The 21,342-nt window shown below is 37.0% G+C and overlaps 1 protein-coding gene across 1 annotated transcript in view; it reads right to left on the bottom strand.

Moving 5' to 3' along the window:
- Positions 1 to 21,342, bottom strand: part of ADCY2 (adenylate cyclase 2) — a 209,401-nt gene that overhangs the window by 16,947 nt on the left and 171,112 nt on the right. The window contains exons 16-19 of the mRNA XM_061369676.1: positions 18,893 to 19,030; positions 11,734 to 11,853; positions 7,293 to 7,477; positions 5,691 to 5,775 (exon numbers count right to left, since the gene is read on the bottom strand). Coding sequence (XP_061225660.1) covers positions 5,691 to 5,775; positions 7,293 to 7,477; positions 11,734 to 11,853; positions 18,893 to 19,030 — 528 coding nt within the window. The remainder of the gene's footprint in view (positions 1 to 5,690; positions 5,776 to 7,292; positions 7,478 to 11,733; positions 11,854 to 18,892; positions 19,031 to 21,342) is intronic.

The raw sequence follows: 21,342 nt of genomic DNA, 5'->3' as shown, positions 1-21,342 counted from the left end.
AAAGCTTTTAGAAAACAATGAAGGTAAAAATTGTTGGAGCAAAAAATGTATCTGCAAATACTTGCAAGATGAAAAAACAGTACCCTCAGGTTGCCTTTAAACTGGTTGATAAAGTCTGGGTTCTATTTAGGTACTTCATTATGAAAACAAAAGAGGTCATCCATACCATGAAATCCTTATTGACAAATTCTTTTGTGCTGATGCACATACTAAAAAAGACAGAATGCAGTCATTAAATGCACTGCAAAAGAAATATTCTGGCTCTTCTGACACAAAGGTAACATTCTTCTGAAAGTAAAATGAGACTTCACATCTTAAAAAGGATCATGATGAATCCCAGAAATCTGGCCTTGTGATGTCAAATAAGCAAACAAGCTGGATATTTTCAAGTAACTACATGTTACTAAAGGATATTTGCAGATTATAACCAAATGAAGAGTGGGCAAAGAATTAAATGTGTGTAAAGACAAACATGAAGGATCAGTGAACCTGAGAACAGGCTTCTGCAGGAACTTGGAAATAGGATTTTATTATTGTTCTCTGGCATCATTCCTGTATCAAATGGCAGTTATCCCTTCTATAAGGAGGTCATGAACAGCTTTTTTTTTTTCCAAAACTCACTACACGATGCAAAATACATGGAGTCATATTTTTAGAATGTCAGATTTGTATGTATATCACATATTTACACATTGAAGTTCCCCACATAGATGATAAATTCAACTGCTACCACCTGTATTCAAGCAGAAAGAAAAAAAATCTAATCAAAACCTGGGATGTCAAAATTACTTGCATAAATTGAAAAAGTAAACTGGATGCCTGCTGAAATTAGGTATCTGTTGTGCCAACTTTGCATTGAAAAAAAAGGGTGCTGGATAAGCTGAAGTCTTCAAAAGGATATATTTCTTTTTTAAGAGTTAATATTAAACAGACAATTTTATTTTCTGCTTTTTGTTTTTATTGAATGAAATGTAGGGTGCCACAAAAAATGGCAAAGAGAATTCAGAAATAATCAAACAGAATGTATTCTAAAATTTGTTTTGAAATTTAAAAAAAAATCAACATATCGTATTTCAGAACGTCTATTCAGACTTTTAAAACAAACAAACAAAAAAAAATCACAAACCACACATTACCTTGTTAAAACTTATTTCAAATTCTGTTGGGTTTTTTTTTGTTTGTTTGTTGCTGTGTTGGTTTTGGGTTTTTTTTTTTAATGTTTGCATGATCTATCCAATTCAGTATACAGGATATCAAAGATCCTGTTCAATCTTTGTAGCCTTACAGTCACATGAAAACCAAGATTGTTTCCTATTTTAAATGTTATCTCCAGGACTTTTTCAAGATATCAGAATGAAAGTATCTCGGAATGGCTCTGCAGGCACAATACCCTTGAGATACAAAATTTCCCTTCCTCACCTTATGCTGCTTTATTTGACACCACTTCCCAGCAGGTGACCATAGTGGAATGCCCAAGGAGGCATGAAGGACACTGCATTCCTCCAGGCATCACAGATTAATTGGCTTCTGCCGGGACAAGAGACTACCATGCATCTGGGCAAGGAAACCCACAGGTTCAAATCAGTGGTAACTTGCTGAGCAAAAGTAGTTAAGAGCAACAGGAACTGATTCATGTCTTACTGATTGCACAGAGATGGATTTATCTGCATTTTTAAATTCTAGTGGGACACTCATCTGGGTCTGTTTTCAATATTTGCTTAGGTAAGGCAATGAACTAATTCTCCTTACTGAAAGAATGTCACATAGAAAGTAAAGATAGATGTCTACAGTCAGGGAAGATGAATGCTATGGCATTCAGCAAAGGGGCAGCAAGGGCAGCACTGAAGCAGCTAAGATCATAGAAATTAAGCCTAGGTTTTCATTCAAGTGAGGGAGCTAAGGAGATCCCACCTCACAGCCATTATTTCCAACAGCAAGTGTAAGAAAGTATCTCAACACAGAGCATCAGCAGAAGATGCCTTAATAAATTGATCAGCCAGAAGTCATCAGCTCAAAAGCAACCAAAATGAGAAGCTGCTAGTCTGAAACTCGTGGTGGAGAACCAGCTCATTCAAAACAGCCACAATGTTAGTGAAATGACAAATGGTAAGAATATAATGCAACTCTTGGTAAAAGAACTGTGCTGACCCTGGGAAAAATAGAGCAAGTTACTTCGAAAAAAAATATGCTAAGAAAAATAGCTATTTAGACATATTAGCTAAAGCTGATACAATGGGGGAGAGCTGACATCTCTTCTGTGAACATGCCTTCATCTGTTATGAAGAAGTCAATGGGCAATAGGAGTGAAGTTGAAAATAAGTTTTCATTACATTCTTTCATAAGGGGCTCTTGAAAAGACTACATTATCTAAGAACAGAAGGAACCTCTCACAGAGTAAAAGCTTAGTAAAAAGCAGAACAGAGATTACAAATAAACAGTTTTCATTGCTGAGGGAAGTTGCTATAAACATCTGGGCAGTAAAACAGCCAATGAAGTTCAGTGTGGATAAACACAATACAATCCATCATGGAAAAAAACAAAAATATTCACCTAGCCTACAGAGTAATGGGCTATTCATTATTTTAGGTACTGATAAGAAAGGAATTCACAGGCTATGATGATACTGGTAATGCAAATTGGGCCATAAGAGAGATTTAATGCTCAATAGAGTTTACATGTGAACATACACCTTACACAGCCTAGCCCATACCAATCTGCATTCTCCTGGGCAATGTCTGAGCAGGGTGCAAGAGTTGCTATTCTCAACATATTGTCTGCCTGCTGCCATGTTATCTTCAAATAACTGTAATGGCATGCATGCAGAATGAAATGCATCACTTGATCTCAGTGTCAGGGATCAGTGTCAGCATGACCATAAAAAAAAAGAGCAGTTCTACTTTCGGCCTCACATCTGGCTGCTCACTCCCATTCTGTGCTCACCCTTTTGTCACAAGCCTTGCTGCAGCCACACCATAAAACCAGATCCAGAAATAAATCTGTCAGCAACCCAACCATTTTTCCAGTTAACTTTTAAGCCAGATTTTTACCCTATTTTGAGCCACTCTACAGTTCCACAGGCAGCTGTGCCAGTACAAATGAGGCGATAGAACAGTTAAGAATGAGTAGCTGAGGGAAGGCCTACTTCTTTCAGTAGGGATGCTAGTTGTGCAGCTAAAAGTATTAGTTGAACCTGAGAATTAAATTGGCTTATAAAACATGTAATGACATACTAGCTCTCTGTCTGTTCATTCCCATTCAATCAGAGACACCATTCGCCCTCCTGCTTTTGCACCAGGATAGGCATCTCTCTGACTAGTGGCGGCAGGTTCACGAAGCAAGGCCTGTAGGAAAGCATTCTTCGGTTTAGAGGATCTTTCTGGTTATCCACTCTGGGGACATAGGAACACCAATGCCAGCTTAAGAGAAATGAAAAGACCACCATTTTCATAAGCAGCTATTATCTCTGGTATTGTTAAAATAATCAGATATTAAAAGAAGAGACAGTATTACCTGCAAATCAGAAAAATTCAATAGCAAAAAGAGAAATTACTTGTATTACTTCTCTGTGGAAGAAGGGTAAGGAAGAACTTTACTTTGCCTACACTGCCAAGATATCTTGACAGTGTTCTGCAAGTGCCACTCAATGAAAGTAGCAAGCAGAAAGTTTAAGAACAAGACACTTTCATAGGACATTTTATCAAGTCATGAAATTTATTATGAGAAAGCGTTGGGAAGACCAAGATTAAAAAAAGATTAAAAATGGATCAGACAGTGTAACAGAAGGCAGAGCAGCCAATAGGTATTAAGAATTGCCACAGAAATGCCAACTGGCAGAAGGTGGGAAGCATATGTTCCTGGAGGGGTCACACTACCCAGATTCACTTCCTCCCCTATTCTTTTCCAAAGCATTTGCTACCAGTCAGAATCACTAGCAGTAACTTAAAATGGCCAGTCTTATGTCAAGTAAGTATTAAAATTAGTTCACAAAGTTTTTTAGTTATCATTTAGACTTTGCTTGAGAGTGTTTGAAAACAGAGGGTTTTTTTGCCTTCCTTAAGGAAAAATAAATTAGCAGAAAAATCAAAGGCAAAAGACTGAAGAGCCACAAACAAATGGTATCATAACAAGGGTCCTGAACCTATAGCTCTGAAAACAAAGACTTTTTCCATTACGGAATCATTTTATAGCTCATGTGACAGGGAACAACACCCGCACACTGTTGTATGCAAAAAACCCTTTCTTGTTGATGTGACTGAACCTACAAATAAACACTCTCCTTGCTCAGTGAAGATGACTTCTCTCCGTTTTCCCTCAGTGTAGCACCCAGAGACTACAGATTGTCAACTGGTGTGATGAAGTATTTATCCTGCTTTTCAACTGGAAGTAGCTGTGCTCCAGCCCCACTATGCCACCATCATCAAATTATCAAAGTCATACTGTGCTGGCAGCAAGACAAATGAAGAATGTTATTTCTAACTCAAGAAGGATGTTCCCCACTACAGCAAATCTTTGGATCTTCTACTGCAGAAGCTGCCAGGTGAGAATTTTTTGTCTAGTAATCTGCAAAGCCTGCCTGTCAATTTAAATGACAGTCATTATATATATATAAAGGAATTGTAATAGAATCATAGACTCATAGAATAGTTAGGGTTGGAAAGGACCTTAAGATCATCAAGTTCCAACCCTCCTGCCATGGGCAGGGACACCTCGCTCTAAACCATATCATGCCTCGTCCAACCTGGCCTTGAACACTGCCAGGGATGGAGCATTCACAACCTCCTTGCGCAACCTATTCCAGTGCCTCACCACCCTAACAGGAAAGAATTTCCTCCTTATATCCAATCTAAACTTCCCCTGTTTAAGTTTTAACCCATTACCCCTTGTCCTATCACTACAGTCCCTAATGAAAAGTCCATCCCCAGCATCCCCATATGCCCCCTTAATGTAAATGAGTGATTTAAAGGATAAGATCCTTCCCAAGGCTGCAGGCTATGGGCGCACAGGGTGTTCATGAGATCATACATGGATTGCTTCTTCCATCCCAGAGCCCTCTCATGTGCACTGCATCATTCCTGGCTCAATGGGCTGGAGTTGCGGTTTTAACCATGGATCATGGACAGATCAGAGGATTTATATAGGGAATTGCCCTTGTGCCTGGCCTCAGCTTCATAGGAAGTAAGACCATTGCCATCACACTGGTACTGAAAAAGCACAACTGGGTAACAAAAATAGTTTCCTGTTGGGTCATAGTTTCAGTGCAACTATGGCCTCAGTATGTGGTACACTTCTGTTTGCATGCTACATTGTTTCTGTGTCTTCATCAAATTGTAATAACTGTGAAGAAAATAGCTTGTAATTAAGCAACTAGGGAGACAGCAGATGGATGCAGACAGATGGGATCACACTAGGAAGCCATGAGACAATATTGGTCAACATGACAAGCAATAGTCACAGCACACTATCAACGTAATGTCTACAGTCTCAATGACAGTTATTGGTGAATTTTAAGGGCATATTGGAAGGTAATAAAAAAAAATAGCTTTTTAGATGCTGTGACCCTTCTTTTGAAGGGGGTGGGGCAGAACAGAATAAAGGTGTCAGAAAATCTATGGCATGTTTGAGAAGGTAGCAGGCTGCATGTGGAGGCTGGCATTGCTGTCCACTGATGCAAACAAAAGTGTGCATCTTACCTGTCTGCCCAAAACCAGTAATGTGATGAAGAATATAAACAAAGAAATTGAGCCCATTGTCTTCAGGTCTTTCAGTATTCCTGGCCTACAAAATAAAAACATAAGTAAAGCAAGCTGCTCAAAAGTTAAAACAAAATTACTTCAGTACAAGAATAAGACCATGATTTATACTACTTTCTGGTATGTAAACTAAGACCATTTAAACATGATATGCTTTATTATTTGATGAAATATGATTAATTCCATTATGTAGCTATAATTACTGCATTTTGTGCAAATGTGCCTACAATTTGAAATCCAATAAGATGAGGATTTGGTAAAAATAATGTCCTTGTTTGCTTACAAACGGGAGCATTTGGTGCTTATTCTATACAGGCAGATTAAAAAGAGATTTTTTTTTTATGTAGTAACGCTACTTCCATAATGGAGAGCTTGACCGTATCTAATGAATGTCAAGAAACAGAAAATAAAGCACCTAAGTCCCAAGATGTCTTTTCACCTCAGAATTACAGGAGGCACAAACTAGTTGTCGTACAGAGTTTATTAATAGCCCTGCTTTGGGAAAAGACACTACAAGTGATAGAGAACAATTTTCCCTAGCACTCTCCAACAGATGCCACTGAAAGAAGAACCTTGGTGAGAGATTTAGGAAGGAATATACCAACAGGCACACATCTTGACTGGCAAAATCAGGGCTGCCAGAAGCACATGGTCAATCTAACCTGTTCCATGGTTCTCCATCCTATCACAGAGATACCTGTTCCTCTAATGTAATGGAAAAAAAAAAAAAAAGGACCTGGGTTTGTTCATTTAATCTTTGGATTTAAGTGCAAAGAAAACACACTTTTTAAAACTGCAGATTCTTTTCCGTGTTTGGCGCTGTGTCCTAAATATCTCAAGCAGCTTACAGCACAGGAAAAAGATAATGAAACTCTATTCCAAGCATTCAGTTTTTCTGTTGTGGGATATGCACTGCACACTCAGGCTACATAAAGGAGAATCTCCTCTTTGATTGAAAGTGAGGTAGAAATTACAGGTGTCCAAAAATTGCTTTATACAGCCGTACTTAGAACTGAGTCATAATTTTGGTCTTAAATATTTCACCTCTAACAAAGATTTCAGCAGTCTCACAGAAAAATTAGCACACAAATTCATGGGCACAGCAAAAAAAATTCCAAACTGTTGGTTTATTATTTTTTTCAATAGCCAAGACTGAATTTGTAGAGCTTTAAGACAATGTGCCGGTTTGAGGAAGTTGCTTTTATTTGGCTTGCAGCAAATGTCTTAACAGTGTTAATTATATTCAGCTTTAGGCCTTAGCTACCTTGATGATAACTTCTTCCTAATGTCCTTTATTAAAAAATGCAAATTAAACCATAGTCTATTTCCTATAGCATGTGCCCAGACTTGTTTATTTTATTCTGATGCTCTGAGGTGTGACATTAAATCATATATTAACTGCAGCATGACAATGTTTTTAAATTATGACTTGTAGATTATATAGCCAAACACACAGAAAAAAAATCTGTTCCATGACTGAGAGATGCCATAGGTAGTATTTAATTTCAGTTAATTTCAGAAGGACTGGAGTTATCCACCTACCTTCTAAGAGGTGCCATTGCATACATAAATTTGCTGTAGTCATCCAGCATGGGCCCATGAGTGTGCAGAAGGATGACATTGTAGCCCACCAATGCAATCAACATTATCACCATTTTTAACTCATAATTAATCCTCAGGAAAACAGAACAGGAAATGAGCCCTAATATGCAGCTGTATATAAAATACTGACAAAGAAAAATCAAATGGAAAATATTTAGAATTTGACTCCTGAGTAGGACATCATACATAATAAAATGCTAGTATTATTGACTGACCACTTAAAACTGAAATCCTTTACAACCTGGGACATTATGGTTTACAGACAGTCAACAATAACCAGATGTTGTTATTTAATAAAATAGATAATTTTTCTGACTAGGCCTCAACTCACCCAAAACTCAATAGAATCCAGATTATACTCCTAATTTTTACCCTTTGTCATTTTTTTTGTTTACTCTTCTGCAGTAGTGAGGAGAACCTATTCATGGAACACCACTGCTGGTGCTGAAGTCTAACTTAAGAGTCCACTGCCAGCAGACTGACAAAAGATTTAGTCCTGTGCCACTGTACGGTTTTAACTCATGCTTGAGTTCAGTAACTGCCCCATATGTATCACTACCATAAGGTTCAACGTGAAATGTCTAAATATCTGAAAACAACAATTTCATTGCCTATATTTGCTATATTTGTAAACTGATGCAATAAAGAGTTGCTATGAACCTCATAGATACACAATTTTACAAACTGTAGAAATACAGCTAGCCTGAAAAATAAAAAATTAATACCATGGCGTATGCATAATACAAATATAAAAAAAATCTGTCCAATCAATCCTCTTGAGTTACGATTACATGAGAACACATTAGGTTGCTAAAAAAAGCCCTTTTCTTTCCTATGTCATATATATCAACAAAAATATGCATGGTTGAAATTAAATTCCTGGAAAAATACTTTCTCTATGTACTTTCTGGAAATTTATGAGGGCATCGATATTAATGCTAAAACAGGAATTATACATTCTCACTAGGATTGTTTCTTAGTCTTTTACATACAGGGCCTTTGCCAAAGACGCTTCCTGAAAATTATAGTCCTGCACCTTGTAAGGAAGTTATATTTTCTGGAGCTACAAAGCATTCTATTTCTAGATATGCTATTTCAGACTACTGTTGACTTGTTGATGGCAGCGCTTCTTGACAGAACTTGAATCACTGTATACTAATGTTAGAGGATCACTAAGAAGAACAATTTTCACAGCACCCATCAGACAGAATTGATCTGCCATCTCAATCTCTGCTGTTACTGCAATTTGCTTGCAGATCTGCTTGAAATAAGAAACAGAAATAGCTACTGTACAAAATCACCAAAAATAAAACTCTGATGCTTGCATTCCACAGGAGGTCACACACTGTAGGGGAATAAAGGTAACTGGCATTCTAGCTAGAGTCTTAGAAGGATGCATGCAGTTACAAAGCAGGGAAGACACTGGAAAACATAATGATTTGGTGAAGGAACAGTCAAGATAACCATACAGAAAATCAGGACTGGTGGAATTACTGTCCTATGTATATCATGAGAACTCTGGTCTTTGTCAAAGTACAAAGATGGTAAGCTGTCAAACAAATGGCAGCCTGTCTCAGGGGACAAGCATTCTGATCTCTGTTCATCAAATGTGCATGAACATTCCTACAGAGGAATTAATGCCCAGCTGGGAAAAAATTACTGCTTTTGTGTGCAGCTATACTGGGCTTGTTTCTTAGTGAAGATCCACGTTCATCCTACACCTCTGTACAACTTTCTACTGAAGAAAGAAATGTATTCTGACTACATAGGCATTGAGGCTTTCTCCAAGGCAGAGTTGCAGTGATACCCATCCTTTGCAGTGACCCTGACGGGAAGATCATTGCACACTAAAGTGTTAGCAACCCACACAGCAGTGAAGCTGACCACCTGTGCAGTGCTCTGCATATCTCTCAGCTGCAGGATAATCTCAGCCAGCTCAGCCAACTTATTGCAACCAAGGAGCCTGCAGGCAGCTCCCACTTGGCAGCAGCAGTTATGCCACCTCTGTGGCCTCTCCTTTATCTAGTGCAGCAAGTTCTCATGGATGCTTTTTGTCTGACAGCAGAAATGACAAATAGAAATGTTTCTTTTTAAAAAAATCCTGTAAGAGCTCAAAAGACGAAAACATTGGGTAACATCTCCACAGATGGGATCTGCACCTCACGCTATTCCTGACTGCAGAACTGCCTGGTGCTGCACAATTCAGGGTTCCTACTAGCTGAAGAGATGTTACTCCATCTACCCCCTTTTTTCTCTTTGTGCTAGCTCCAATAAATGGTATTTTAACCAATACCTTACAGAATTTGAGTGCCTTTCTTAGCTGGACCATGGGCCCTGTGCCTTGCACAGCACACTACACCCTTAGGATCAAGCCCAGTCCATTTGATCTCTTCTCTGAAAAATGCTAAGACCTACAGTTGTGTAATTATAAAGATCTTTACTAAAGTAAAAAGGGATTCTACTCAATGTGTCTGCAAAGAAAAACTTGAGAACAAAGTAATTTTGGAAATCCCTAGCCAAATAAAGTGCATTCTAAAACTGGGTATTTTAGAAGTCAGGATTAGGACTTTATTTATTTAAGATGTGGAGGTGGCAGCACTAATACCAAACTGTAGTTTATCACAGGAACAGACATGCATGACTTGAAATCTCCCAGGCCTAACTTCTATTATACGGAAACAACAGAAGCATCATAGCAAAACCAAACAAAAGTCAACACAAGCAAAGACCTAACTTACTGTGTAACCTTTGCTGCATCTTGAAAAAGAACAAGAAAACAAACAACACAACTCAGAAAAGTTATTCTGGGTGCTGGGTGAGGGGGGAGAATCAATTTGCTTCAAAATGAACTAAATTCTGTTGGGGCTGAAGTAATTAAAAAATCTCTTGTTCATTCATTTTAGATAACACAGTCTATAGATCTGTCAGGTCCTTTATCATAAATCACAGGAAGTTTATCTACATGAATAAAGCTTAAAAGCTAACACACAGATACAAAATATTGATTTTTTAATATACGGAAACAAACTTTGCAGCTTAAGTATTCAATATCTCATTTGGTAAAGGGAGAAGAATTCTGAATTATTTTTTATTTCTTCATTTAAGATCAAAAGTAGTAACTCAAATTCACAGCTTTTTCAAGCTAGAAGTTGTGCAGTTGTGCAAAGTGAAAATTATGTGCATTTGAGAGATACTTAATAGAAATAGGTTAGGGAAAAAGTTTTTAAAAACTCTACCCAACACAACTTTTTCATTTATTATTATCAGAAGTGACATTTTAACAGTTTTTTTGTGCCAATTAATCAAAAGACAAAAGAAGATGCAGGCACCTTTCCATACTTGGTGGCATTTAGTTAGCTAAATTTGAAAATAAGAATCAAAGTCATGCTCTGCTGTAGCTTTACTAGGGAGATGCTGAAAATCTCTAACTAAGTGCTGCAGTTACTGTAACTGGTTTGTTTTTTGGCTGTTTTTTTTTTTTTTTTTTTTTTCCAGGATGGGTCTAAATGTAACCAACATTCTGGTTTTGTGTGTGCCTAAGGATTGTTCAGCTTGACACAGTGAGTAGCTGTTTTATGCAAAACACATTGTGTGGAAATCAACACACACCATTCTAGTACTGGTTTCATCAATTCTGCATAGAGAGAAAATAATCTCCCTTCTCCTCTTGCTGCCTCCTACTTATTTATTCAAAGACTGTTGACCTGTTTTGGCACAATATACAGCCTATTATGTTTAACTGCTGGTCTTTTGTAATCCCTTTAAGAATCATTGTTCTCTAGCATACAGATCACATTTTTTTCCAGTGACGTCCTTGCTCCTCTTCTTGCATGTGCTGCTCTGCTTTTGTTCACACGAAAACATTTTCAAATCACTTCAGTTCTTTTAAACAGCCTGTGCAGTGGTACATGAGTGTTGTATTTCTCCCCTTCTCACCCAGCCTCTTAAATCAAATATGCAATGACAAAAGTGTGATGATCATAGATTTCACATTTACTGCCAGGGCAATGATAAAATCTGTGAATATTTTCAGGTCTACCACTAGTCGTGAAACCCATGTGGACTGACCTGGCTTTCAGTGCACAGTCTGCCTTGCAGTTCCTGTGTATTCTCCTGTTATCTTGTAACAGGCATGGGTGAGCTAGGCTTCCTAGTTATCGTACTGTTTCCTGCTTTTTAATCTGACACGCATTACACCCTCTATTTTCAGAAGTACTAACCTTTCACTTCCTACTTACTTCAAATCCAGTTGCAGGTGACTGAAAAAAACCCAGGCTTCTGCTGCAGTCTTAAAAAATGGTGGGTGTTTAACTTCAAGCAGATCCAGCAACAGTCAATTTAGTGCAATTGTGGTAAATAAAGAAATGTAAAATGGACTTACCGGTAGGAAAAAACAGTTGTTTTGTATACACCACCGTGTCTGATTACTCAAATTAGGAAAACTCGCATTTGACGAATTAAGAACTGAGGGAAAAGCTTTTACAGCATTATCCAGGAAAAACTAGAGAAAAACAACATATAATCCATTAGTTTGTCAGCTGTTTAAGGTCAATAGTAGAGAAGACAAATGGTGAAGCAGTGAAAGCCTTGCCAGTAATCATTTAACTTTGGTATTTCACTGCAAATTGAAATAGCAAAGGGAAAATGACATCACTTGATTACTTGTTCCTGCATCGTCAGACAAAACCATGCTTATTAGCCTCCACTTTCCATTTTAATAAAAGACAAAAGGCTCTTTGTTACATTACTTTCATATATCATAAACTCACATAAAGAGAGACAATGACTAAGTAAATTCAATATGAATAATTCTTGGATTTACATCAACTCAACCTCCTATTTAAACACAGGAAGAATTAAAGAATAGAAAATAGAAAATGAAAGGAGAATAAGAAGTCTTTATTGAAGTTGATTTACACAGATGTAGTAACATATTATCTATATCAATAATATTGGTACTAATGTTATTGAAACAGGAGAGTGAAACCAGTATCTCCTGGGTCATCAAATTCAGCCAGCTGATGTCACACGTAACCATCATCATGGAGCACCCCTTAAATGTATTGATCCAATGCTTTCTTAGTGTTAGATTTCTGTGACTACATTAATTACACTGCTTTGAATCTCACCACTTAGTTTCTACATTTAACCAATATTCATGGCTAGTTCTCATGTTTTTCTTCTTGTGTGAATCTCATTCTTTAACTTTTAGATATCTCCTTTCTCTCACTAATATTCTTCTTAATATTTAATGCTATCACAGCCTTTATTATGCTCAGCAAACTGTTTTTCTAGTGTCTTCCTAGAAAACAAACTCTTCATTCCCCTAATCATTCTAGTAGTCTCTTTCAATTTAACCTTCTGGGTGACCAAAACTGCAAACACACTTCCCAGATTTTATCAGTGAGTCATGCAATAGCATTAATACTGATTTCACAGAAGTATGTTTTCATACTATCCTAGAATGACAGCTCCCTTGCTCACAGCTACAAAACCTCAATAGCTTACCCATGCAAGTGGGGCTCAGACAGATCATGAGGTTATACCAGCTGAACATATTATTACACATTGACACAATCCCAGCCACTAAAGTCATGCTCAGCAAACATGAGGTAGCTTTCCTTCACTGGGAACCACTTAGGTAAGCGGGATTTATACTTACCTTAAGAGCAGTCACATGGATGGTTATTGTGATCTAGCTGAGTTGCCATCAAATCCACAGAAATAATTAAAATCCTGAATTCACTGCATCTCCACCTGATGGGCTTCCAACTTGTATCAGAATTTCTTGTCACTGATCTCTCAGACCAACCATAACCTTGCACTCCATACTACTAAATTTCATTCAAGTTCTTTTACTTGGCTCCTCAGGTGCTCCCTTCCAAAATCCCAAGCCTTCCTCACAGATATTGCCCATTACCTTAATTTCATGAAAAAATTTCAGTGTCTCTCTCATACAGAAATCCTTTCCAGGCTGACCATTGCAGAGCTCCAAGGGTTGCCTCCTTCTCACCTGTTGTTCTCCGCAAATCTAAATGCCTCATCCCTGTCTTTATCTAGTGCCCCAGAGAAAACTGCACAGTTTCATTCAGAGTAATCAAATGTGGATCAAAAAGATTTATCAATTTACAACCTAACACTAGATCTGGTCAGCCACAGCTCTGTATAACCAAGTCTTGAAAACCTCCAAGGATGGAGACTCCCTGGTCCCCCTTGGCAACATGTCATAGCACTGTACTACATCTACAGTGAGTTCTCGTTTGGGTTTTTTTTTTGGTCTTTTTTATAGACTATCCAACCTCCCAAGCCACCACTCATGGTCAGTGATATGTTTTATGGTGCTGCTGAGAAGAGTTTGAAACTATTATCCCTGTAACACTACTTCAACAGAAGCAGGATCAGCTGTGGACTTAAGAAGGCGTTCAATACACCACATGCTACCAAGACCAAATTGGCACTCACCTTTGTTTGTACAGTTGCACATTCAGGTTGTCTTCCTTCACTAACACGATTCTCTATTTATGTGAAACTACACATAATTAACCTGCAATCAGTAACCTATACTAACTTTAGTGTCAAACCAGGTTTTGTCAATCAGCTGTTTCCACTCTTAGGTCTCTGCTTCCTGTTACAAATTTCTGTGCTTCTTTTATACTACTTTTCACACTATTTCCTTCTTTACTTCAAAAGTCCTTCTTGGTTACTGTTTAACCCAGCTGGTGTTGGCCTTCCTCTTTAACAGGAATAATCCTGAGTAAAGGTTCTTCCAGACAGCTTTAAGCATTTAATCCCCTTTCCTGCCCCCAACATTCTCAACTTAATATGTGTCATTTGCAAAGGGTGGGAAAAAAGAGTTCCCATTTCCCACCAATAGTGCATTTCCTTTTTTTTTTGCAAACATGAAATAACTATATTTTGTTTCAGAATCCCATCCCACACATGTCCACATAGCAAAAGATTAAATACAATAAAGAACTCAAACACAATTATACTATATAAACATATATGCATATGTATATTTACATATTTTAATTTATATTAAAACATTTTAGTTTTGGTTTTGAGCTTTGTACAGGGTATTTGTGTCCTATAAACATTACCTGCATACACAGAATGCTATATGAAATGTGGTGTATCTGTGAACACATAGATACAGAAAGGGGGAAAAAAAGGATACGGAAATGTTGTCATCTCCTGTGAGCCAAACAACACTTATTTCTGAATGATGTGTTTGTACTTGCCTTTCTTGTCTCTCATCAGTTACCTACATCTGCTATCACGCTTTGGAGATATATATTGTTCTTCAACATAGTATTTTTTGTAATAGACAGCTCAGTCCTACTAAGCAGTCACACCTACTCAAATGACTCAAATGAAAGAAATATTTTTTATGAATACCAATGTTTGCCAGGGAACAGCTGAGCACACTACCATTAAATTCTCATTTTAACTTCATGTATTCTAACAGATTTTTCTTTTCTTGTGTTTGTGTCATCTGCTATCTTCAGTTGTGAGTTTTTTGCCTCACGTGTTGAAAATACTCCTGTGCTGCTACTTCTTTCAATAGGAGCCATGTGGTGACAGGTTCTCCCCCCACAGCATGGTTAGTGTATCTCCCTTGTTATCTGACCACAAAACTGCAAAAGACTAATACACTGGATCATCATCATCATCACCAGAATGGTAGAATCAACTAGGTTGGAAAATACCTTTAAGATCAACAGGTCCAACCTCTATCCAAGCACTGCAAGTCCACCACTAAACAATGTCACTAAGGGCCTCATCTTCACACTTTCTGAGCACTTCCAGGGATGGTGATTGCACCCCTTCCCTGGGCAGCCTGTTCCAAACCTGACCACCCTTTCGGTGAAGAAATTGTTCCAAATAACAAGCCTAAACCTCCCCTGGTGCAGCTTGAGACCATTACCTCTTGTCCTGTCACTTGTTATTTGGGAGAACAACCACCTTGTTCCATCCTCCGTTCATGTAGTTGTAAAGAGCTATAAGGTTACCCTTATCTTACTAAAAACAAAGCCAAATTTCTCACTAAGGTACTTTGAACCCTTTTCCTTGCCTCATATGAACATGCAACTATACTTTCAATTAATTTTCTGACGTTCCAGAAGAGCTATGCAATCTTCTCAAGACACTATGGTCTACGGTTTTTATAGAGCTGTTTTAAACTAAGTTCTTTATGTTTGTACCCTACTCTTGTTCAGCAGAACATAGAGTGTATGTTCAGTACGTTTTTACGTATGGCAGAAGCATGCAAGTCTGGTATCACAAGTTGAAATGCAGGATTTACATTTTCCTCAACACACACAAAAAGAAGCACCAACACTTTTGTTCAGCACTGCTCTTTTGCTAAATCTCTACGGCAAACACGCAGGACTCCTCTTTGTTTTTAATTCTTCTACCAGTTCTCCAAATACCCATGCAACTTATGAGAACTTTCTTCTAAAAATGCGTATCACTGCTTCTTATGAAGCAGCGATGTGAACTCCTTCCTTCATGCAAGTTGGGCTGGCAGCTGCATCAGGAATTTATTCCCAGATCCCCACATGAATTCCCCAAGAATAATATGGAGAATCCCAAATTCTGGTATCATTCCTTCCCTAGTGAAACACTAGAATAGTTTGCGGAGAGAGGTGGTAGATGTCCTATCCCTGGCTATTCTATGATTCTATGATCCTGGTTGGGAACCTTCCTGGGACAGTATAGCCCTGAGATCCTGTCACTGTGCCAAGAACCGTTCATTCATTTAACGAAGAAGTAACTGAAACAAAGAGTTGTTCCAGGTTTCTTTTATCATTCCATGCTCCTCAAGATTACGTGAATCCCAGAGGATGGTGAGGTACAATCATTTGATGTACTGTATACAGTCATTCATTTAGCTTCCAAGAATCAACCCTTTGCAGTCGTGCAGTCCTACCATCTCTCTGGATTGTTCCCTGCTGTATACTTTCGCATATTCAGTTTAATACAGGCCAGTTTCACAAAAACATTATACCTCCGCCTCTGATTGTTGCCCTACTCTATATATAGCACCAGATCTAATTCTCAATGGAAGTAACATTAGTCACCCTCTTCCTTCAGCTAAGAAGTATTCAATACTTGTGTTACATTACCCAGTTTTTAACTTCCTTCCACTGATGATGACTACATACCTCTCAAATGTGAAGACTAGATTTAGATGTCTGCTGAAACAGCTAATTTGAAATAAAATTGCACCTCCAGTCTTTTCTAACATCCCTTGACCATAAAGGCTGAGTTTTATTTGACATTTTGATCTTAATTATGATTTATTAGGTGTGGGAGAGTCAGAGGCTTTTTATCTCCATTAAATCTTAATGGCTACATTTTGCCTTTGTCTACTGAAAGAGTTCATGGAAATAAATGCAGTTAATGGACTCCGCTACTAAGTACATGTTGCTTGGAGATATAATAATGATACTTCAGAGTCTCTCCCACAATTTGCTATTAATATTTAGGAAATGCAAATTTCACAATCACATTTAAAGTAATTTTGTTAGTCAAACTATTAAGGTTTAGTTTCAAGGTGGGAATTGTATTTAAAATTCTCATCTCGTGAATATCATGGAACATGATTATTTGTAATGCTGCAGTCACTACTGATAAGGCACAAAGACTAAATTACAGCCTATTAGGTTTTCCTGTAACATTTAGTCCACATAAAAATGGATGTGAACCAATAAAATTAAAATCTGTTCCTAAAAATGATATACTAAACAACTGTTTTTTTGCTAGAATGTCTTTTACTAGCTGAAAGCCAAATTTGAAGTGAGCTGTACACAACAGTAGAACTTTAAGAAAAAAACAGTTGCTGACCAAATCTTCTTTTACACTTTTTAACTTAATAAATAACTATATAGTTGCATGAACTCTAACTCAAAGTATGCTTTAAACCCAAGTAGGTTATTTTATTTCTTCTTACATATTTATAGAGTTTAAAATAAGAGAAAGACTAATGTAATCTCCATTTTACAAGCTCTTCCATCTCTGGGTTTTTTCCTGTAGTATGCCAAACAATTTTTGCTTGGCTAAAGATTATCATTCCTAAAGGCATACAGTCTTCAACTGAGGACAAGAAGTGATGGAAAATCAACAGCTTTTCAGAATAATTGTTTCCATTGTTTACTGTCTTCACTGATGAAAAGTGGGCTTGTCATTTCCAGCCAAAATATATTTGAGTTTTTCCTCTGCTAACCTTAAACATCAAATTCAGTTAGCTGAATTATACATTTTGAACATGGAATTGTTTTGGAATATATCTCCTCTCCCTAAGAAAAAACCCCACAAAAGCAGGAGAAAGAAGGGAAACTACCTACTTTTCTGACAAGAAAAACAATAAAAACAAAACTATGATAATTTAATAGACTAAATCAAAAGAAAGTTCACCAGAAATTTCAAGTGTTCATATCTGAAAGTCCGCATCACATCATTACATCATCCTGCCAAGTCTAGTACTTACTGTAACAGTGACTAAGGTTCCCCTGAAATGTTGTGTGAAAACAAATTAAACAATGTAGGTATTACCAATCTTTAAGTCCTTTATGATCCTCTAGTAACAAAAGTACCATCAACTGAAAGGAAATGCTGAAGTGCGAATCTCACTCACTTAAAATGTGACTAATATCTATGCATTAATTTTGGAGTGGAAACATTGCCTAAATAAATATTACAGTTCCCATTTTGCAGATACAGAACTGAGCTGGAATACTCAGCTTTCAGAGGTCTGCAAACAGAATCAGGCTCAGCCAACAAGGCAAAGCAAAGGAAGTTTTTTGATCACACATACTGCTCATGCTATTAGCCAACACATCCTTCAGGATAAATGAGGACATTATGATTCAGGATTTAGGCAGATTAATGACAGAGCTACTCTTCATTTGCTATAGTTACAAAAGAATAATAAAATTACACAGATTTTGCATATTAGGAGAGAAAAGAAAAAGTACAGGTTGAAATGCTCAAACTAGAGGACAGTCCTAACAAATCCATAGTTTGGTACTTTTGAAGTTTTGTTGTAACTGATTTTTTTTTCTTTCTTCTTTTTTTTTTTTTTTTTTTTTAAAGACAAACACATGAAGTTCAATCACACATAAATTATGATCATTTTGTGATCAGCAGAGGAGAACTACAAATCTGGATAAAGCTTAGTTAGTCTCACACAGTCTTTCACAGAGTCATTTTCTGAGCAATACTCTGTTTCTAAGCAATGTATAAATGAGCAAGGGATTTGAACAATTCAAACCTGGGATTTGACTACCTTTAATTTCTTATAAATTACATTTTCCTTTAGTAAACTTAGCCAGAATCTGAGCTCCTGCTGAGCATCATGTTGGCAGAGGTCCCCATTATACAATATGTTTTCTGTTGCTCTGCTTTACAGTTTTGTGCTTGGCAGTCATTATCATATAGGTTCCTAGCATAGCCATGGGCCATAAATTTGACATCTGAACAAATGCTGAACTGAACAAAACAAAACAAACAGAAAAAAATACCCCTTTTCCCCTTACCATGTTGAATACAGCCATAGTTAATATTATAGCAGTGGTTGTCAGTGTGAGAGTGATCCGAGGCCAAGGACGGTTTGCAATTATTCCAGATGATTTCAGAATCCATAACAATGAAGCTGATGCTTTCTTGCTACATTGCTAAGTGCGAAGAGTTTAACAAAGAGAAAACAAAAATAGCTTTAGTATTTTTGATTGCTATAAACAAGGATAGAATTAAGAAGGCTTAAGGTTGAAGGCAATTAATCTTGAAACACTGTACGGAAGTATTCAACTATTATATTCTCCTGAGTTACAGATCATGATTATACATGAAACTAAATGCAAATTTTGTTAACATATCTGCCATAATATAAATTATGTTAATTATAATTTGCAAGTATCTTATTAAACATTCATTACATATTGCTAATAATAGCAAATACAGAGTTGTCAGCAATATAATTACCCCTAATACTAGTAAAAAGCAAGCAAACAAACTGACCTTCCCTGCCTCAATTGAAAGAGAATATTTAGTAGTTTCTGGAAACTTCAAAACATAAGTAATGACTGTGCATATTTTGACAGAGACAAAGGTTTCCTCCTGCTGTATAAAGCCTGCATATATAGGTATATTCCTGGCAGCCTACAAAACAGTGGGTTTTCTGAGTTTCTCTTTCATTTGTTTGGAGATTTCTTTGATAATTTATTTTAAGTAAGAGGTAACTCAGCAAAGAAAATCAACCTTCCCTAAAACTATCTAGAAAACAAATAAGCTTTTCATACAATTGGACTTACAATTTGACACAAAGAGTATTTACTGAATAGGAAATTTTTCTTATGTAGTGGCAAAAATGAACAATAAAAAACTGACTCATTTAACCTGTTTCCAAGAACTTGTTGCAAAGCCTCCATTCATATATGCATAGTGCCTAGAGGCACAAGATGCTCACACAGAATAAACAATTTGTGGCACATCCAATAAATATTAATTTCCCCAAATTTAGCAGTGAGGAGATAAGCTTGCCTAGAAGCATCTTGTGCCCTTTCCAAATATCAAATTTAGCTTTACTGAAAGTGATGTAAAAAAAAAAAAAAAAAAAAAAATTGTTTATTTACTTAATATTATCAGAAACCATTTTACCTTTTTCACCTCAGACACAAAAATCAGCAGAGATACAAGCACAGGAAGTCTCTGCAATGCGAACTTAAGCACTAAAACCTACCAAATACAGGACTTAATCTATACCATTTATTTATTAGTTCAGGCTTGACAGCTATGGCACATCACACTGAACTATACCAGTACCCAACAGGTGTGATATAGTTTCCATGAAGGTGTTTGTCATTCTGCACATAACTATTTCCTTCCTAATTACACACTATTTGGACAAGTCCACTACATAGCTAGAACTTTTTTTACATTTTGCTTTGCTTTATGACACAAAGAGTTTTGCATACTGGATCAGACTGATTCTGAGTGAATGAAGTCAGTTTTAGGAAGGTCAAAACAATAATTGGAATCTCAAAGATGGACAAGAAAAGAATAAAAAAGGCAGCTTTATATGCATGATAGTACTCCCCCATATTAAAAAAAACCCCAATGCATAAACTCAAGGAACCTGCATTTTTGAGCAAGAAACTCCCCGCTCGAGTGCTTTGTGAACTTTCAAACATTGTTTTCCACCCCTAAATACATAGTAAATGTCAAGATAATATTAATCCATATGTAGATTATAGTAAGGTTTTGTCATTCTTCCCACTAATAAGGTAAAAAGCACAAAGCCTAGATTGCTGCTGTTGCTACAGAAGGTGAGTATTCAGTTGGACATGGGGAATGGATCTGTGTGAAAATGAATCATTCAGTTATCTGTCTAGTCAGCCTAAAACCTTGTGAGTCAGGGAGCATGGATTTATGGCAAATTAAAACAGTCATGAAATCACACATTAAATTACTCTTTGTCTTAGTTACAGCACACATAGAACTTTACTACCACTTCACCTACGTTGTTCTAGGATTTTCTTGGAAGTTTAGAAGTAGCTGGAATAGTTTAAGTTAGATTAGGGAAAAAATAGGCAGGAACACTTCCTAGTGCCTTCCTATAAGGATTAAAAATGGATAAAAAATTATATAGATAAAACTGTACATTGTGCTCTCCTTTCTGAATTATGTTACTGGGTCAAGCAAAGTCTTTAGGATAAAAATTTCCAATAAAAGAAGCTAATGATGAAAATAAATTTTCTGGCCTAAACCAGATAAATGTTATTGTAAATTTTACTGGGTTTAGCTTATCTGACTAAAGGCTAATCAAATTAAAGAAAAAGATCTGGTGATGATCTAAAGGACAATGATAGATGGTGGAACCAAAGAGCCTAATCAGTGGAGAACTGATGCCAATGAATCTGCTGCTCCGAAGACCATTGAAGGAGAATGCTTCAGCCATGGTTTCTGATGTCCTGCATGCTCATGGTGA

The sequence above is a fragment of the Neopsephotus bourkii genome, unplaced genomic scaffold (assembly GCF_033783945.1).
Source record: "Neopsephotus bourkii isolate Nb327-2 ecotype Australia unplaced genomic scaffold, CSIRO-AGI_Nbou_v1 NB_1508, whole genome shotgun sequence".
Classification (NCBI taxonomy): Eukaryota; Metazoa; Chordata; class Aves; order Psittaciformes; family Psittacidae; genus Neopsephotus; species Neopsephotus bourkii.
The sequence above is the reverse complement of the archived record's forward strand: the minus strand, read 5'-3'. Positions and strand labels throughout refer to the sequence as shown.